Source organism: Ambystoma mexicanum, chromosome 8, assembly GCF_040938575.1.
Source record: "Ambystoma mexicanum isolate Mex_15411 chromosome 8, UKY_AmexF1_1, whole genome shotgun sequence".
Classification (NCBI taxonomy): domain Eukaryota; kingdom Metazoa; phylum Chordata; class Amphibia; order Caudata; family Ambystomatidae; genus Ambystoma; species Ambystoma mexicanum.
Window position 1 is genome coordinate 18,391,660 of NC_090929.1, and position 19,205 is coordinate 18,410,864.

Below are 19,205 nucleotides of genomic sequence, written 5' to 3' on the forward strand. Positions count from 1 at the left end.
CAGTGTGGAAAGGCATGTGTGCTGCGTGTGGCATCTGAGGAGCAAAGTAGCAGTAAAAAGAGGTTGTGCCTGAGAGTGGGCGAAGTGCCAGGACAGAGAGTCTGTGGAGAGCTATGGGCCTTGAGACAGAAAACAGGAAAGGTGCAGGGCAGAGAAGAAAATAACATCTGGGAGGCAACAGCGACGAAACACGGGGGAACACAAGCTTCTCTCAACTGATAATGCCCATGATCTCTGCATTCTGAATGTTGGCTTTGCCGCTCTAAGAAGTAAATGAAGCGTTCCACACTGTTACTGTAATGGGCAGAAAATATACTCTAATCGTTTGGGGTTCGTATTCCCGGCCACTTTCATTATGGTTGCCAATTATACAGTTTATTGATTGTGCTTTAGAATCAGAGTATGTCCTTGGCCTCCGACCAGATGGAGAGCCAAGATAACTTGCTGAAATCCTGGTCCCCTGTATGCGCAAATGGTTTAATCCTTTTGTGGCAGCCGACCTACGTCAGCCTCCTGCTTTCTCAGGGTGGTCCAATAACCTCAGACTTTGCCTGGCTCCTTCACTGCTGTAAGGCCTCAAGGCTTGTGGTTGTGTTTATGCATATCATTCTGAGTCTAATGCTTGTGCAGTATAGATCCTGGGTGGCTTTGTGTTTCGGGGTCAGAAAGCACAGGGTTTTGTCTGTCATGCAGGCAAGAGGATTCTGTGTGGATTTATATATTGGAGCCAGGCTCAAGTAATGTGGGTTAGAGGCTCCTATGTTGCCCTATGTTTCGGAGCTAGGCTTCATGCATGGGGGATAAAAGCTCCTGTGTGTGTCTATGTACGGGAGTCGGGATCGAGGCATGCAGGCTAGAGGCTCCTGTGTGGGTTATTGCATCTCGTTCTGATCCTAAGGTTTGTGGAGTCAAGGCTTCTGGAGGGTTGCATGTACCAGAGCCTGGCTCTAGGTATTTGGCCTCCTGCTCAAGTGGTCTGAAATACGAGGCAACCATTACCTGATTTAGCACTTTTTGGAGGTATGGTGTCCCCATTCGGTCTGCCATGTGCCGGTACGATGGGTGTGAAAGGAAAAACTTCCTCTCTGCTGCTAGCGCCGCCTGGATGTCCTTCTTCCCATCAATATCTTTCTGGCTCCTGTTCACCACACCAATATACCCTGCAAAATAAAGGCAATGTGAGGAAACGCTGGGCTATGGGGAGGGGAAGTGTGCCCCTCAGTGTGTGCAAAGTGATGAGGGCTGGAGAGTGTGACAACAGCATGGGAGAGGTGGAAAAGGGCAAAGACACACACCGAAGATATAGAAAGACTGATAGAAAGAAACAAGACATGCACGAGAAAGGAGACTAAGAAACCAATGGTGAAAGAGGTCAGAGAAAACACTATGGAGATTGAAAGAGGACACAATAGAGCCACACAAAATTCAGATACAGATAAGGTAGAAGACGGAGAGCCACAGAAAGACAATATGCGGGGAAAGAATTACACGACTGGGAAGCATTCAGAGAAGCACAACACAAGGAGATCGAGAGGCATGAATGAATGAAGTGTGATGAATCCGATGGACTCATCACTGTTTTCCCGGGGGTAAGCTCCTCCCATGTGGCCAAGGGACGGCAGACGCTACCTGATCCTGACCCTGAGGGCGGCTATATGAGGGTGGATTGCATGGGAGGAAACAACCTCCGGGAGGAAGTGGTGGTGCCTACGGATAAGACATGGTATCCCCCTGTTGCCTTGGGGATGAATCTCCCATACACAACATACTAATGGCATATTGTGGTTCTTTCCCTGCTCCCTCAAAGGAGAGTTCTGAATTTCCCTCAAATAGTTCTTCAGATCAACTTTCAGACATGTATTCATTCTCAGGACATATTAAAGCCAATTCTCCAATGTTGCCGTGCAAGTTAGTAAAAGGAAACCTTTTGTTAGGCAAGACTTGGAGAAGTACATTTTGGGTGCACTACAACAACCTTGTCCTCCTGGCATAGGAACCCAACCTTTGGTATAAGTCTGTACTACACAGGTTGGTAGCGTGACTGAGCAGCCAGGATTATCTCAAGAGGGGTCAATGTGAGCAGTAGGGGAGTTACACAGAGATTCACAGTGACAAGTATCCAAATAAACACTTTCACTCAAGGTTTCTTGATTAAACAATTATTAATTTATTTAATAGTCAGTTTGAATAAGCCTTCTTCAGAAGGGGCAATATAATAGTAACACACAAATACACTCCAAAATACACACTCTTAGTTTCTCTAAATCAGCAAGTACCCATTTGGAATGGCACACAGACACTTCCTCCACCCTCAGGTGACTTAAATAGTTAGGACACTGTGGACATTAATATATCACTGGTACATTTAGAGCAATACTGGGAAGAATGTCAAAGAAAAAGGTTATAGAATAAAACAAGAGATCACACAATTATTCTGAAGCAGGTAAGTACTTTTGAACCCCTCCAATGCAAAGTAAATTAACCCTTTCCTGGAGGGAAGGTAAAACACAAGCAGAGTCATTCAGGGAGCCAGGCCAGCCAATGTCAATTAGGCAAAATTATAGGTGAGCTGAAGCACTTCTTGTAGGTAAGTAAACGTCTTGCACAATATTTTAGAAGTCTTTTGAAGAAAAAGTAGAATCAATTTAGGACCACAAGCTGGGAGGCTTGTGAGAGGTAGAAGATGCAAGCAACTCTACAGAAGCAACCAAGACAAGTCTCAACTGAGATCAAGTAAGGTTACAACAACAAGAGGTAAGTACACTCAAACTTTACAGCTCCCTTGGTTAGAAGAAATGGTTGCAGCTGGCTTCTGTTCCTGTGCAGCTCTATGGATCCTGTTGTTCCTGGGCCTCAGTCATGGGGAAAAGAGGGAGGACTCATGGGGACTCCTACACTGAAATGGGATGGTCAGCAGCAGAAAAGGACAAACTTCTATTCAGCGGCACTTTGCGGTTTCAGCTCCTCGCGTCTAAGCAATAGCACCACTGCGGTCTCTCGGATACCGCTCTGGACTTTCCTGGACTTTCCTCGCATCTGTTGAGGTGGCTCAGGCTTGGTCAGTCCTGCTTACTGGGAGTCCGGAGGATCTTCCACAAGCTCGGGTCCGACTTCAAAGTGATGCACACTGTTTGGTGTTCCTCTCCCTGGTACTTCGGTTCCAGCAGCACTGGAAGTACAGTCAGCTCCGAGAGGATGTCCAGATGAGTTCACTTTGGAGTTGATTGGTCCCACCAACTCAAGAGGAGAAGTCGTCCTTGCAGGGCTTCTCTAGTCGAGGCGAATTTGAAGCTTCAGCACAGCAGCAGGGCTTCACCGGGGAAACCAACGGTCCAGGAGTTGCAGCCGGCAAGGCAGGCATTCTTCTTCGGATTCCTTCATCCAGTGGTCGACTCTGCCTTCCAAGCCAAAAAGCCTCGCCTTTAATGGAGGTTTCTTCCATTCATTCCAGCCAAGCTGTCAAATCACACAGCTGGGTGGCTGTCCTTGCCGGACAGCCAGCTGGCCAACCACCTTTGGGTGCATTCCTGTAACCAAGGGGATTAAGCACAGGGAGTTTCAGGCACCTCCCTCCCTTCCTGCCCCTGCCAGATATACTGGAGCCAGAGGCGTGCTTCAATCGTGAATCCCACCAAAGACAAAACGAACAAAGGGACCAGACCTGGTTTGGCGTGCAGAGTAAAACTCAAGAAGGACCTTTCCACGAAGAAATGGCGAAAAAGAAGACTGGGGCCATTTTGACAAAAATGGCACCCTTGGGTGCTTTACTGCAGCTGTGGCCGGAGTCTGCGGTAAATGCGCACCACAGTCGTTAAAAGTAAACCACTGCCACCAGCCATTCAGTGAGGAAAGGGTAACATAAAAATGTTACATGAGGAGCTACACAAAGGTGATACTAGGTAACCCCTCCAGCACCCTATTGTAAGATAGTGTGTGCTGGGTCTAGAAAGTTACACATGTAAGTTAAGTCAATTTCACTTTACTGCTCTGGAAACAGTAGTTTATCCCAGAGAAGGTATTTAAACCACAATGTAAAATATGATGCCTATGGAGTTTGTCAGAATCCACAACCAAAAGAAACAGAGTTAAAAAATCACTTTTAAATACATGAGAGAGTGGGACAAAGGGTCTCACTCTCTCCAGGTTAAAAAAATCAAGTCCTCAAAACCCAACAAAGTTGCTGGGGGTCTCTAAGGTGGAAGGAATTAGCACATTTCTGAGAATTCTCCCTAACAGGGACATATTGGCGAGCACACCGTATGTTAAACATTGAACAATCCAAGTCGGATAAAGAGAGGAAATAGTTTCTTAATAGTGAAAGCAAGAAGTTAAAAACGCATTTGCCTCAGAAGAGAATCTTTAATGGACAATATAAATTAACCCAAAATGCTAAAATGGTGAATAATTGGAAGTGTAATCAAAACACTACTGAGGCATTATATTATGAACTAAAGGAATTAGCCAGTAGGGTTAATATAGTAAACTACCAAAGTTGGAGTTGCAGAGACAGGCATCTACAAGAAGCCCTTCGAACTGGATATTTCACTTTGGCATGTTGCCCTGGCTCGGGACTGGAGAGGGGCGGGGATTGAGCGATTGGAGGATTTGTACCCTGATGGGGTGTTTATGTAACCAGAGATATTATTCAACAGGATGGGGGGTGGCCTCTGGCGGAGACTCCATTATCTTAGAATGAAAGCTGCGATCAGAGAATGGTACACGAGTTTTCCTGCCACATCGGACACCACCCCGCTCCTACATTACATTAGGAACTCCTCCGGTTGTTGTGGGGTGCTATCCTCTATATACAAGCTCATACTGGCTGATACGCAGCGCGAGCCCCCCAAATACAGGCAGAGGTGCAAGGAGGACACAGGGGAGTCATATGGCGCTAAACAATGGAGGGTGCTGTGCAGGGTTACACATACTGGGGCACTTAGCTCCAGGTTGCAATTACTACAACTCAAAACGCTTCACAGGGCATATATCACACCAGCTGGGGTCGATAAATATGACAAGTCCAGGTCGGCGAGGTTCCCTAGATGCCCCACTGAGCCATCAGAATTCACGCACATGATGTGGGGATGTACAGTTAAGACCCTTCTGGAAGGAGGTAATGAAAACTATGTCGGATATGCTGGGTCTTGCAGTTCCATGTGCACTAATGTGTGGTATGTTTGGATGGGCACCCGGGGTGCCAAAGCGATATCGTACGCTGCTGGTGACCTGTATGATAGTGGCCAGGCAGTGTATCCTGATGAGGTGGACTAATGCAAACCCGCCTGGGGCCTCCAGGTGGCTGGCGGACTTAATCTGGCTGAGTAACATGGACAGAGACTATGCAGCCCTATGTGGGGCACAGAGTAAACCCAGGGATATATGGGGTCCCCTCACAGCTTATTTGTCGACCCTGAATACGGCTCCAACCTGAAGTGGACTCAATGGGGGAGGGAATACACGATCATCTGCATCTGTGGGGTTTCTGGTATGAATACAAATCAACTGTACTGGGCTAACAACTGCTCCCTTGTGTTCCTATGTGATTATGTGAATGTTCTGGAGTTCTGCATATGATGTCTGAATACCAGGCGACTGTACCAATGTGATCGGATAACTTGATGATGTGAATCGGTTAATAAGACATGCATTACTCACCGTAATAGCATTTCTGATGATTGTATCTGCTTAGATTCACATGCTGTGCATATAGTCCGACATCCAGTGGTAACCGCGGGGTATTGCATCTTGTCTTTCGGGGACCGAAAGGGGACGTCGGCATAGGCGTGTCTGTAACACTATCCCTATTGTGACGTATAGTGTACCCAAAATCCCTCACGCGCCGAGATCCCTCTGATTGTATTTTTTCTGCCATGAGGGAGCCAAAGGCTATAGTGAGTGTGTACATAAAGAGAGAAAGTAGTAAGACGTCTATGTTCCTTCCACCCCGAGCGGGGAGGTAGGGAAGGCGCATTTGAATCTAAGCAGATACAATCATCAGAAATGCTATTACGATGAGTAATGCATGTCTTCTGATGCTTGTTAATCTGCTTAGAATCACATGCTGTGCATAGACTAGCGAGCAGTACCCAGAGTTGGAGGTGGGTTGTGAGAAGGAACAGTAGAGAAAAGATGTCTTAGTACTGCTTGTCCCATCTGAGAATCAGACCTAGAATTAGTGTCTAGGCAATAGTGTTTTGTAAAGGTGTGTACAGAACTCCAGGTTGCCGCTTTGCAAATGGACTCGAGGGGAACATTTGCAATGAATGCTATGGATGCCCCAGGGCCACGAGTAGAATGTGCTCTAGGCTTGAAGGGCAGTTTAATCTTAGCAAGAGTGTAACATAGTGTGATGCATTTGACAATCCATCGTGAGATAGGTGATTTAGAGACAGGACCCCCTTCTCTACCAGCTGCCACTGAAATGAAAAATTGGTTTGTTTTCCTCAGTGGTTTAGTTCTTTCCAGGTAGAACATGACTGCCCTGCGCACATCCAGTGTGTGTAGGCTGCTTTCGGCCATGCTAGTAGGATTCTGGAAAAAGGTAGGTAGTTCAATGGACTGGTTCACATGGAACTTCGATATGAATGTAGGTGCAAATCTGGGGTGCGTGCGCAGAACTACCTTATCCATGTGGACTGTAACAAAGGGGTCTAGAACAGAAAGTGCCTGTAGTTCGCTAACTCTTCTGATAGAAGTGATAGCTACTAGGAAGGCCGTTTTATAAGTCAGGTCTTTCGGACTTGCTTTATTCATAGACTCAAAGGAAGCTCCCATGAGCCTGGTCAAAACCACATTTAGCTCCCATCCAGGAGCTGGGTGAGAAATGGGAGGATACATCCTCTTAACCCCTTCCATAAAGGCCTTAATCAGCGGTATCTTCCACCACAGCACTTTTTGTTGTGATGTGGTGTAGGCTGACAGTGCAGCCAGATGTATCTTTAGGGAATTGAAGACTAACCCAGTGTCCAACAGATGGGTTAGGTACAGCACAATGTGTGTGGGTGAGCAATCGATAGGATTGACGCCCTTGGAATTACACCAGATGACAAAACGTTTCCATTTGTTGGCATAGCAATAACGTGTGTTCAGTTTCCTAGCCTCCCTGAGTATGTCCATGCACCTCTGAGGGAGCTGTAGGTGTCCAAACTCTATGACCTCAGGAGCCAAGCTGCTAAGTTCAGAGTTTGTGGGCCTGGGTGTAGGGTCTCCCCCCTGTCCTGAGACAACATGTTGTACGGGCAGGGTAGTTTCACTGGTGGGGAGGGGGACATTTCCATCAGGTGAGTGAACCAGGGTTGGCGGGCTGACATGGGAGCCACCAGTATCATGTTAACTGGTTCCTGGTGCATCTTGTGCACTATCTTGTTGAGAAGGGGAGTCTGGGGAAAAGCGTAGACAAATTTCCCTGACCATGTTATCCAGAGACCGTTCCCCTTGGATCGGTTCTGGGGGTACCTGGAGGCGTAGTCTTGGCATTGAGCGTTCTACTGAGTTGCGAACAGGTCGATCTCTGGGAAGCCCCATTCTGTGAAGACGTTGGACACAATGTCTTCGTGCAGACGTCATTCATATTCTTCGGGCAGAGGGAAATCTCTGCTGAGCACGTCTGCCAGAAGACTGAGTTCCCCTGGAACATGTTGGGACAACAGAAACATCTTGTGTTTGAGAGCCCATATCCAAATGTATTGGGACAGCTTGGATAGCCCTGGAGAGTGAGCACCCCCCTGTTTGTTCAGGTAATACATGGCTGTAGTGTTGACTGTTAGAATCCGCACTGTCTTCCCTTGTAGTTGCACCTGAAAGGCCTTCAATGCCTTGAACACCGGTAATAGCTCCAGTAAGTTTATTTGGTTGGACGCTACTTGAGGGGACCACACTCTGTGCGCTGTCTGCTGAAGCAGGTGAGCCCCCCGCCCCGTGAGAGATGCGTCTGTCGTGAGAGTGGCTTCCACTGCAGGGGTGGTGAAGGTCTTCCCCTTCAAGAGGTTTTCTCTTGACCACCACTGCAGAGAGAGAACGAGGGCTGCCGAGACAACTACCAGATCTTCCCATTGTCCGCTGGCCTGACTCCACTGGCTGTTGAGCCACTCTTGCATGAGATGCATGCACAGCCGTGCGTGGGGAACCAAGAATATGCACAACTCCATCATTGCTTGAAAGCACATGGCTTTCCGCACCGTCACCTCCCGACAGGCCACATATGGAGGAATGTGAAAAAGCATGTTCTGAACCCTCTCGTTGGAGGGGAAGACGAGACCGTCTTCCATCCAAATTAGAGCTCCCAGAAATTGTTTTGTTTGACTGGGACTAGACTGGATTTCTTCTCGTTGATTGAGAAACCAGACTGAACAGAAGATCTACTGTTTTTTGGGTATTCAAAAAACATGTGTTGAATGAGTCCCCCGTGATGGGCCAGTCTTCGAGGTAAGGGTAAACTGGGACGGATAGTCTGTGCAGGTGTGCTGCACCCACTGCCAGGACCTTGGTAAACACCCTTGGCGCTGAGGTGATGCAGAAAGGGAGTACCTTGAATTGGTAATGCCTGTCCTCGATCATGAACCTTAGATATTTCTTGTGCGGTGGCAACATTAAAATATGAAAGTATGGATCTTTCATGTCCAATGTTGCCATGTACTCCCCTTGTTTCAGCAGTGGGATCACCTCCTGTAGTGTTACCATGCAAAACTTCTGGGGTTTTATGAACTTGTTCGCTGGGCACAGATCTAGAACAGGGCGCATGGTGAGCTTTTTGGGTGCAAGGAAGTACACTGAATAAATACCCTTGTTTACCTGAAGAATAGGGACGGCTTCTATGGTGTTCTTTCACAGCAGATATTCCACCTCTTGATTCAGGATCTCCAGATGGTCCGATGAAAGGCGATGTGAGCGCAGCGGTCTGAATTGTGGGGGTTGGGCGAATTCCACACAGTACTCGTGGGCGAGCGTCTTTATGACCCACTGGTCTGAAGTTATCCCCTCCCATGCGTGAGGAAAGATATTAATCGCCCCCCGACCGGGGTGATATAGGAGGGGACCTGGATCTGGTGGTCATTTCTGACCAGAGGCTGCGGCTCCTCTGGGATTGGGGCCTCTACCTCTGCCTTTGCTGCGTCGCTGACCCCTTGAAGGGAAGTATGCAGGCCTTCCTGAAGTCTGTCCTGTGTTGAAATTCCCTGTGCCATAGTTGTTTTGACCAGCACAAGCTTGCCCTCGAAAGGACCGCCGAGAGTTATTACGTCTCTGGGGGGGAAGGTTTTTGTGTGATCTGTTGCAGAGACTTAAGAGTCTCATGCTCTTTTTTAGCTGTTTCCAAGGCCTCATCAACCGCTTTCCCAAAGAGGTTAGATTCCTCAATAGGCTTATTGATGAGAGAGGCTTGCTGGTTTAAACCCTGAAGTACGCAGCCAAGCATGTCTTTTAAGTAGGGTCCCTTTGGCCAGAGACCTGCCTGCTGTTTCAGCCATGTCCCGGGTGTTCTTTTTTTAAATCACATTCTGGTTAACTTGTCTTCCCTCGATTACAACAGAGAGAAGCTTGGATTTGACGGGTTCAGGAACCTCTTGGAGGCCTTCCTGGAGCAGGTTCCACTGAGCGTCAGCATAGCTTGCCAATAGTGTGGTATTATTAGCAATCTGCGTAGTGTATGCGGCAGCCGATGTAACTCGTTTGCCTAGAGCATAGTCTTTTGGATTCCTTGTCTGGAGGTGTTTCCCAAGTGGCAAGGGGTACCCCTGCCCTTTTCTGGGTGGTAGTCACTACCAACGAGTCTGGGATGGCGTGCCCTCTAATGCATAGAGGGTCGGAAGGAGAAGGGCGTAACAATTTTTCCACTCTTGGGTTCACTGCCTGAGTTTGAGCTGGTGATATCAAGGAGGGAGCCAACCTTCTCTTGATGGAATTAACGAGGGGGATGGCTGGGCTAGATTGAGGCTTCTCCTTAAGGATATCCTCTACAAAATCTTGCTCAGGCACAGCCTCTTGAGTGGAGATTTGAAAGTGTTCAGTTGTTTTTTTCAACATAGAGTTGAAGGTCATTTGGTCATCTACAGGTGAGGCCTGGCTAGCCGGGGTGGACGGAGGGGAATCTAGGCACAAAACATCAGTGTCCTGATCTTGATGTGTCCATGGGTCTGTTCCTTCCTGCTGGGTTTCTTCCCAGTTGTCTGTGGTACCCTGCTGTTCCTCCTCATAATTCTGCAGAAATGAAGCTTCTTCCTCTTCATTGTAAATGTCCCTATATGTGTTCATGTGGACAATGTCTTCCTGCTGGGGACAGAAGGCTGATCTTCTTGAAAATGAGAAGAAAAATGGAGGTTAGGCTCTACACAAGACCTTTTTGTGGATGGATGATGAGAAAAACGGATAATCTTCTCCAGCCGATCCATACACCCTTCGAATTTCTCTCTAGTCCATTTGGAGGATCCAGGCGGACCTACGGGTGGAAAAACATCGTCTTCTGCCCTACAGCGCCGAAAAGAGTCTCTTAGGGTGTCGGAAAGAGGATCTTGGCTATCTTCATACGTATCGTGAGAATCGGGGTCCCAAACCGCATCCGAAGATCTTTCTGCAGCTCGTCCCATGATTTTAGGCAGAACCGGGGTAAGACCCACCGCTGCCGTAATTCTCTCGATGCTGTGTTCGATGGTCGCTGAATCGGCGTGAGATAGTTGCTCCGATGATAGGTTTGTACGCCCCTGTCGCTGGGTGATGTCCCTGAAGCAAGACCAGAGTCAGGCCTTAAAGGGTCGTGGACGGGCATGACAGATTTAGAAGTGTCCGCCTCGAGGTCTATAACATCTGCAACAGATGTTTGGTCATCTGAGGTGCCCCTGTCACTCTCAGCGGGTGTGGCGGTGGGGGAAGGGAGTTCCACCCGCGACATACCATACGCGGCCCACCGCTTTACACAGGGCTCCTTAAGGGTCTTAGGCCGAAGGAGTTTGCAGGCCGCACACTGCTTTTCGTTGTGCTCTAGGGGGAGACAGGTGTTGCACGTCCTGTGTTCGTCCTTCCAAGGATATCTGACCCTACACTTAGGGCAGAATCTAAAAGGAGTCCTTTCCATAGCCAAAGGGGAAGATGACCAGACCAAAAGGGTAAAGAGGGGAAAGGAGGAAAGACATACCGAAAATATGGCCACCCCGACCCCACTCTCCCTAATGTAAAAAGGTCAGCCAGAAGGCCCGACCACGTGGAAAATCCGGCCGCCGGATCTTAGGCACCAAAATCCACCGCCGTAGACGAATCCCCCGCAGGCTTCGTCGAAGATGTTCTGATGTTCTTGTGACAGAAGTGACTTAACAGGGAATAACCGACAAGTCGGTATAAGATAAACAATGCTCTTCTGTAAGAGCTATGCTATAGGGAGACCAGTTATCTGGGCGGAAAAATACAATCTGAGGGACCTCGGCGCGTGAGTGATTTTGGGTACACTACACGTCACAATAGAGATAGTGTTACAGACATGCCTATGCCGACGTCCCCTTTTGGTCCCCAAAAGACAAGATGCAATACTCTGCGGTTGCCACTGGATGTCGGACTATATATGCACAGCATGTGATGCTAAACAGATTATTAAGCATCAGAAAAACATGTTATAAAAAAAAAAGAAAGCTCGGGGCACCTGAGCACAGGGGGGGGCATTTTAATATATGGGCAGATCCTGAGATGGACAGGGAAGGGCTCAGGGATAGGACACAGGAGCCACCGGGTCCCGGACACTGCGAGTTTCACAACTCACTCGGAGAGTGGGGTTGAGAGACATATTGCGCCACCTCCATCCAGGGACAAGGGGATACACATTTTACTCCCCTCCCCACAGGACTTACACGCAGATTGATTAACTTTATATCTCGCTATATATATGGGAGGAGGCATGGGGCTCAGAGATTATCCTGATCTCATGGTCCGACCATGATATGGTGACGGTGGACATACAGTGGACGGGTCTTTCCCCCACGTGGTGCAATGACTCACTTTGGAAGGACCGTGTGTTCCTTTCGGAAATGAACAAGGAAATAGTTTAATAGTTGAACAAGGAAATAGTTGAATACTTTAAGGTTAATGACGACGGGGAGATGGACGTAAGAACTGTATGGGAGGCAGTTAAGGCCACGTGGAGAGGGATCCTATTTCGGGAGGGTGCCCGCAAAAAGAGGGAAAGGGCAGTAGTTGAGCAGATTGAGGGAGGAGAGACACTTGGACGCGAAGGCCCAGGACCCCTCTGGGAGTCGGGAGGAGAGCATACAGGAGGCGAGGGGTGAGATGGAGGAACTGAGACTCTTGGAAAAGGGGAAAGTCATTTGTAGCTTGCTCTTCCTGAAACAAAAGTTTTATGAAAAAGAGGATAAGGCAGACTCCCTATTAGCCGCGCGGCCAAGAGGCCAATGCGCAGATGGGTGGGTTATGGAAATTGTGGGAACTGACGGGACAATTCCAGAGGCTTTTGTAGCCTAGAAATTATATGCCTCAGAGGTTTCCCCCGAAGCACAGAATATCGATGCCTATCTGTGGTCCATCAACCTGCCCAAACCTTCCGAGGATGAATCCTCTTCACTGGATGGTTCCATAACGGATGAGGAAGTTAGACAGACGGTGGCAAAGTTACCTCTGGAGAAGGCACCGGGGAAGATGGTTTCACCACTGGGTTCTACAACACATTTCTCCCCGCCTTGCTCCATTTCTTAACCAAACTATTCAATTATATACTTGATATGGGTCGGGCACTGGAATCTTTCTCCCGCGCTCTCATCACAGTGATTCCTAAAGAAGGGAGAGACCATCAGAAATGTGGGGGCATATCGGCCGATTTTCCTCCTTAACACAGATGCCAAGCTGTACACCAGGGTGATAGCCCCGAGACTGGAGGGGTATATGCTGAGATTGATTCACTCGGAACAAGTGGGGCTCATTAAGGGACGGCAGGGGACAGACACGATGAGGAAGACACTACATCTCATACACGCATCCCAGGATGTGAGGGGGGACCCGTTCCTTCTTTCAATAGATGCTGAGAAGACCTTTGATCGGGTGGAGTAGGATCTTCTTAGGGCAGTTTTAGTTAGGTTTGGTATGGGTGAAAGACTCCTCCATGGGGTCCTGGCGGTGTACACATCCCCGATGGCCTTAGTCATGGTGAACGGGGAATTGCTGTGGTGGTTCGCGCTTGGGACGGGAACTAAGAAGGGGTGCCCCCTTTCTCCTACGCTGTATGCTATGTCAATAGCACCCCTTGCTCAGAGGATCAGGGATGACACAGGGGTGGGGAGCATCAAAATGGGTGGGGTGGAATATAAGGTTGCCCTGTATGCAGACGATAGGCTGCTTCATTTGAGTGAACCTCTGGTCTCCATGCCGACGGGCTGAAGATTAATCGAGAAGAACAAGTTACTTCTTACCTGGTAACGTTCTTTCGATGGGATGTTCCTCTGACGTATTCCTTATCTTTGATAATTCGTCTCCAGCTTGCTGGCCTCGGAATTTTTTTTCTCAGTAGAGGGCGCTGCGCATTGACGTCCGTCGAGTTGGTGTCCCTCGACAGCCACCATATCGGCACCGACATCACCATGCCTATAAATAGCCACGCGCAGCACCCGTTGCTCAGTTCCATTTTGTAGCATAAGATAAGTCCTGCATGAATTGGTTACTGACCTTGAAGGAGCGTAAGCTGCAACCACAAGGGAAATATTACTGCGGGGATGGATGGGAGGGGCGATAAGGAATACGTCGGAGGAACATCCCATCGAAAGAACGTTACCAGGTAAGAAGTAACTTGTCTTGGGAAGGGATTGTGTCCTCCGACATATTCCTTATCTTTGATAGACTCCCATAGCAGTGGTGTGTAATTGGAGGTGGGAGTAAAAACGCCATGTTTCCCTTTAGGAATGAACAGAATGTAATACGGCTTTGCCAAACCTAGTCTCTTGACTAGAGGAGGAATCCAGGTTGTAAAAGCTTGTGAAGGTATGTGCGGACGACCATGTGGCAGCCGCGCATATGTCTTGAACCGGAACCCCTCTTTGGAGGGCCGAAGAGGCTGCGATACCCCTGGTTGAATGAGCCCTAATATTTTGAGGAGGCTCTTTCCCTGCTAGTTTGTAACATTCCAGAAAGGCCAAAATAATCCATCTGGAAATGGTCTGTTTTGTTATCGGTAGTCCCAATTTTTGCCCTGAGTAACCTACGAACAGTTGATCTGCTTGCCTAATCCTAGCCAGTCTGCTGATGTAAAAGCTTAGAGCTCGCCTTGGGTCCAGCCTATGTAGCCTTTCTTCCACTTTCCCCGGATGGGGAGGAGGGTAGAATGAAGGTAAGGTAATTTTCTGAGTGATGTGGAATTCAGAAACCACCTTTGGGAGGAAATTAGGCTTCACCTGTAGGACAACTTTGTCTTTATGAAAAATTGTATGAGGGGGTTTACAAGATATAGCTTGTAATTCGCTCACCCTTCTAGCAGATGTTAGTGCCACTAATAAGACAGTTTTAAGGGTGAGAAATCTTAGCGAACAAGAGTGGAGTAGTTCGAAAGGAGTACCCATCAGGAAATTTAAGACTAAATTTAAGTCCGATAAAGGAACTTGGAATGGTCTTGGAGGATAGACATTAGTTAATCCCTTTAGAAATTGTATTACTAAGGGTAATTTGAAATACAATGGCTCCACTGCAGTGCGCTTGAAAATCGATAGCGCTGCGAGATAGCCCTTGATAGTGCCAACTTGAAGGCCTGAATTTGCCAAATAGAGTAGAAAGGATAACACCGTTGGTGTACCACATGAAAAGGGGTCGATATTCTCTTCTCTGAACCAGCTGCAAAATGTGTTCCAACGGCAGCGGTATAAAGACTTTGTTGCTGGCCTTCTGGCCGAAAGCAACACCTCCATGACGTCATCAGGGAGGTCCCAATCCTTGTATCGCAACCTTTCAGAAGCCAAGCGTGAAGGTTGAGGGTTCTGATGTCTGGATGGAGAACCTGACCTCCCTTCTGCGAGAGAAGATTCTCCTTGAGTGGAAGGCGAATTGGAGGGCGGATGGACATGTCCAGAAGGTCCGGGTACCACGTTTCCCTGGCCCAGTCTGGGGAAATTAGGATAATGGTCCTCCAGAATCTTCTCAACCTCCTGATCATTTGAGGAATGACAGGGACTGGTGGAAACGCGTACAGGACTGGAAACTCCCAGTCCACTACGAACGCGTCCACTAAAGCTCCTCTCAGGGAAATTTCCTTGAACAAAACAGATTGCACTTCCTGTTGGTACTGGTGGCGAACAGATCCACTTGAGGGGTTCCCCAAAGGGCGAAGATCTCCTGAAGGACTTCCTGAGCTAGTTCCCACTCGTGGGAGACTGTGCCCTGCCTGCTCAGAGCGTCTGCCGTCAAGTTCTTCTCTCCGGCTAGGTGAACTGCCGATAGAGAGATTCCTTCTTGAATTGCCCAAAACCAGAGCTGCATTGCCTCTCTGCACAGTGGCAGTGATCCCACGCCTCCTCTTTTGTTGAGGTAGTGCATGCCACTGTGTTGTCCGTCATTATCAGGGCATTTTTTCCCTGTACTGATGGCAGGAAAGCTTTCAGCCCTAGTCTGATCGCTCTCAGCTCCAATAGGTTGATGTGTAGTCTGGACGACCGCTGATGGTCAAGTCATTGGCATGGGCTCCCCACCCCGTGCGGCGTCCGTGACTACTGTTATCTCTGGCCATGGTTGACAAAACAGTTCTCCTTTCAAAATGTTCTCTCGATAAGCCCACCATTGAAGGTCTCGGGCTACCTTGTCCGGAATCCGAAGGAGATCTGTCATTTTTCCTGAAAACTGCGACCACTGGATTCTTAGTGCCCACTGGAGAGATCTCATTGTTAGGCGAGCCTCTGGCACAAGGAAGATGCAGGATGCCATGAGGCCTACCAACCTCAAAAAGTCAAAGGCTGGGAGATGTTGGGCATTTTGAAACTTGGTGACCATCTGCAGAATATCTTGAGCCCTAACCTCTGGTGGCGAGGCTTTTCCCAGAGAAGTGTCCAGGACCGCTCAGATGAACTGGAGTCTCTGTGATGGTATCATCTGTGACTTCTTTAAACTGAGGGAGAAGCCCAGTTTGTGAAGGAAGTGGCAGACATAATCTAGCTGGATCTGAGCTTGTTCCGAAGATACAGCCCTGATCAGCCAATCGTCCAGGTAGGGGTAGACGTGAATCCCTCCCCTCCTTAGACTTGCAGCCACTACCGACATTAACTTGGTGAAGACCCTCGGGGCGGAGGTCAGCCCAAATGGCAGAACTCAAAATTGATAATGAGAGCCGCCAATTGCGAACCTCAGGTATTTACTGTGTTTGAGATGGATTGGCACATGGAAATAAGCATCCTGGAAGTCCAGAGATACCAGCCAGTCCAGGAGCTGGAGGGCCTGAAGGATCTGAGAGAGAGTTACCATCTTGATCTTGTCCTTCCTGAGGAACTTGTTCAATTCTCGTAAGTCCAAGATAGGTCTCAGTCCTCCGTCTTTCTTCGGTATGAGAAAGTAGGGGGAGTACCAGTCCTTGTTCCTCTCCGCTACAGGTACCGGTTCTATGGCACTGTTCTCTGGCAGGTCTACAATTTCCTGCAGGAGGAGCAGTTCTGGAACTTTCAGAGAGCTGATCCCCGGTGAATGACTCTAAGGGATGAGTAGAAAAGGCAGGCAGTAACCTTGGACAACTGTCTCCAATGCCCAAGCATCTGACGTAATAGCCTGGCATTCTATCAGATCTTGAGTTAACCTGCCCCCTACTGGTGTCTTGTGAGGAGAGTCCTCAGAGCGGTTTGGAGGTGGCTGATGCAGATGCCGAGGGTAAACAGGCACCTGCTGCTGCTGCGGCTTTTGTATTTTTAACCCGTCCACCTTAGGTGAATCTTTTCTGACCCCTTTGAACCGGCGGTCCTCTGCCTCTTCCGAATGCGGAATAGAAGTGAAAGGACTTACCTCTCCAAGAGGTTCCTGAGGGGCGATATGGTGTCTGACGATTGTAGCTCCTAGGGATTTTGCTGCTGCCTTTGATGTTTGTAGCTTTTCTAAACTGTCATCCGCCTTCTTAGCAAACAAAGAAGAGCCGTCAAAGGGCATATTCAAGAGTCTGCTTTGCACATCTGGAGCAAAACCATACTTTCGCAACCCAACCAACAAATCTCCGGGTTGTTGTACTTGCCACCATGGCCCTGCTGATGCTGTCAGCAGAATCAATGCCAGTTTGAAGGGATTCGCACATTGCGTCTTTACCATCCTTAATAATGTTTAGAAACACTTCCCTTTCTTCTCCCTCCGGGAGGCAGTCAGCCGCTGATGAAGCACACTCCCAAAGTGTGTGGCTGAACCTTGCGAGCGTGCAAGTAGCATTGATGGATTTCAACGCCATGCTACATGCAGAAAATACTTTTTTGGCCATAGAGTCATATCTCTTGTCATCCCTGTCCTGTGGAACAGTAGGGTAAGCCGATTTACTACCTGATGAAGTTGCTGCCTGAACAACCAGACTCTCCGGAGTTGGGTGTCTGGATACATATTCAGAGTCAGCAGTAGACACCCTATATTTGGCTGATACTTTTTTGTTAACCGCCGGGATAACCTCAGGGGTTTCCCAGTTTGCCAATATTTTCTTTTGTAATGCCGCATGAAATGGCACCACAGGATCCTCCTGTGGGCCTTTAACCAAAATGTCTGTGAGGTCGTCTTGCTGAAAAGCAGGTGAGGGTGTAGACCACCCCATAAACTCTATTATCCTTGCCATCAAGGTTCCATAAGGGGTTTCAGAATGTTCCCCTGGGTCTGGTTTGGCAAATTCTACTTCTGGGGAAGTGTCCAACCCACTTGCTTCATGTAAGGATTCTTGGAGGTCTTTTAACCTACCTTCCTCAGAGGTAAATTCCTCTGGTACAGGAGTTGCAGATCCCTGCAACTCAAAAGGTCTTTCCTGATCCGAATTCTCCCCTTCTTCATAAATAGATGATAAGGCTCTAGAATGATCAGATCTTGGAAATGGTATAAATCCCATTTCCAGAGCAGAAGGGGCCAAATTCGTCATAGTTGGCTGAGAAAACGTCAACGTCGTCGACGCGGACGTTAAAGGCTTCGAAGCCATCGAAAAAGGCATCGAGAAAGTTGGTAGAGGCCTCGAGGAACTCGAGAGTATCGGAATTCTACTTGAGGTTGTCGACGACATTCTCGTGATCGAGGCTCTGGGTATGGCCACTGGCTGTGAGGTGGCCGTGGGTTTGTCCTTTCTCGGCGTCGTCGGCGTCGAAGACGGCGTCGAATCGACAGACCTGTGCGTCGAAGAACCCTTCCATAATGGCGTTGAAGACGCAGATCTATGCATCGAAGGGACTTTTGACGATGGCGTCGTAGACGTGACCTTGCCTTTGCTCGAGGGTTCGTGACGCTCTCGAGTAGCTTTTTTCATCGGGTGCTGCGACTCGCAGCGTTTTGATTTTTCGGGTCTTTCACCCAGGGTATCACCCTCAGCAGTCTTCGAGGGGGTCGAGGCCGCTTTCTCGAAGACGCTAAGCATTTTTTTCCTGAATTCCTCCCATTCAGCCTGAGAGCTATGTTTTGTGGGGCAGGAGACCCTTTTTGGGGAAACAGAAGAAGAAGACGAGGAAGGGGATCTTCAACGTCTCTTTTTTGAATGCTTGGATCTCGAAGAGTGATGGGAACTGCTTCGAGACCTAGAACGAGAATGTCTTTTGTGATGGCGAGGAGACGAATGTCTCGACTCCGCCGAGGAAACTTTCAAAGAAGTTTTAACTGCCTTACCTCTCTCGGGCTTCCACTTACGCTCCTTCAAGGCTTTCGCCGTCATGGACATGCAGTCCTCGCACTCCGAACAATGGTGCTCGACTCCCAGGCACCACAAACAGATCCTGTGAGGATCCGTCAACGACATTTTCTTTCCACAGTCTCGACATTTTTTGAAGCCGGACCGTGGAGTCGTCGGTTCGGATGAGGAAGCCATCGAGTACGAGTTGGTATTCTCGAGGAATAATGAAGTATTTTTTTTTTTAATTAAATGTTTGGTTTGCATTCAAACCTTTCATCTTACTTTCCTTATGATCATTACTGAAGTTACGTAGCCTAGGCTATGGGAGCTTTATCCTTTTTTTGCTTCTTGTTTTCTTTCCTCTTGTATATGTGTTATCCTACTCATCTATTGTTCATGATATTGTTCCAAAATGATATTAGGG

General features: G+C 48.3%; 1 protein-coding gene across 10 annotated transcripts in view; it reads right to left on the reverse strand.

Annotated features, from left to right (window-relative positions):
- Window positions 1-19,205, reverse strand: part of DNM1 (dynamin 1) — a 1,028,058-nt gene that overhangs the window by 693,823 nt on the left and 315,030 nt on the right. For all 10 annotated transcript variants that reach the window (XM_069609157.1, XM_069609159.1, XM_069609155.1 and 7 more), the window contains exon 6: window positions 1,000-1,160. In XM_069609157.1, coding sequence (XP_069465258.1) covers window positions 1,000-1,160 — 161 coding nt within the window. The remainder of the gene's footprint in view (window positions 1-999; window positions 1,161-19,205) is intronic.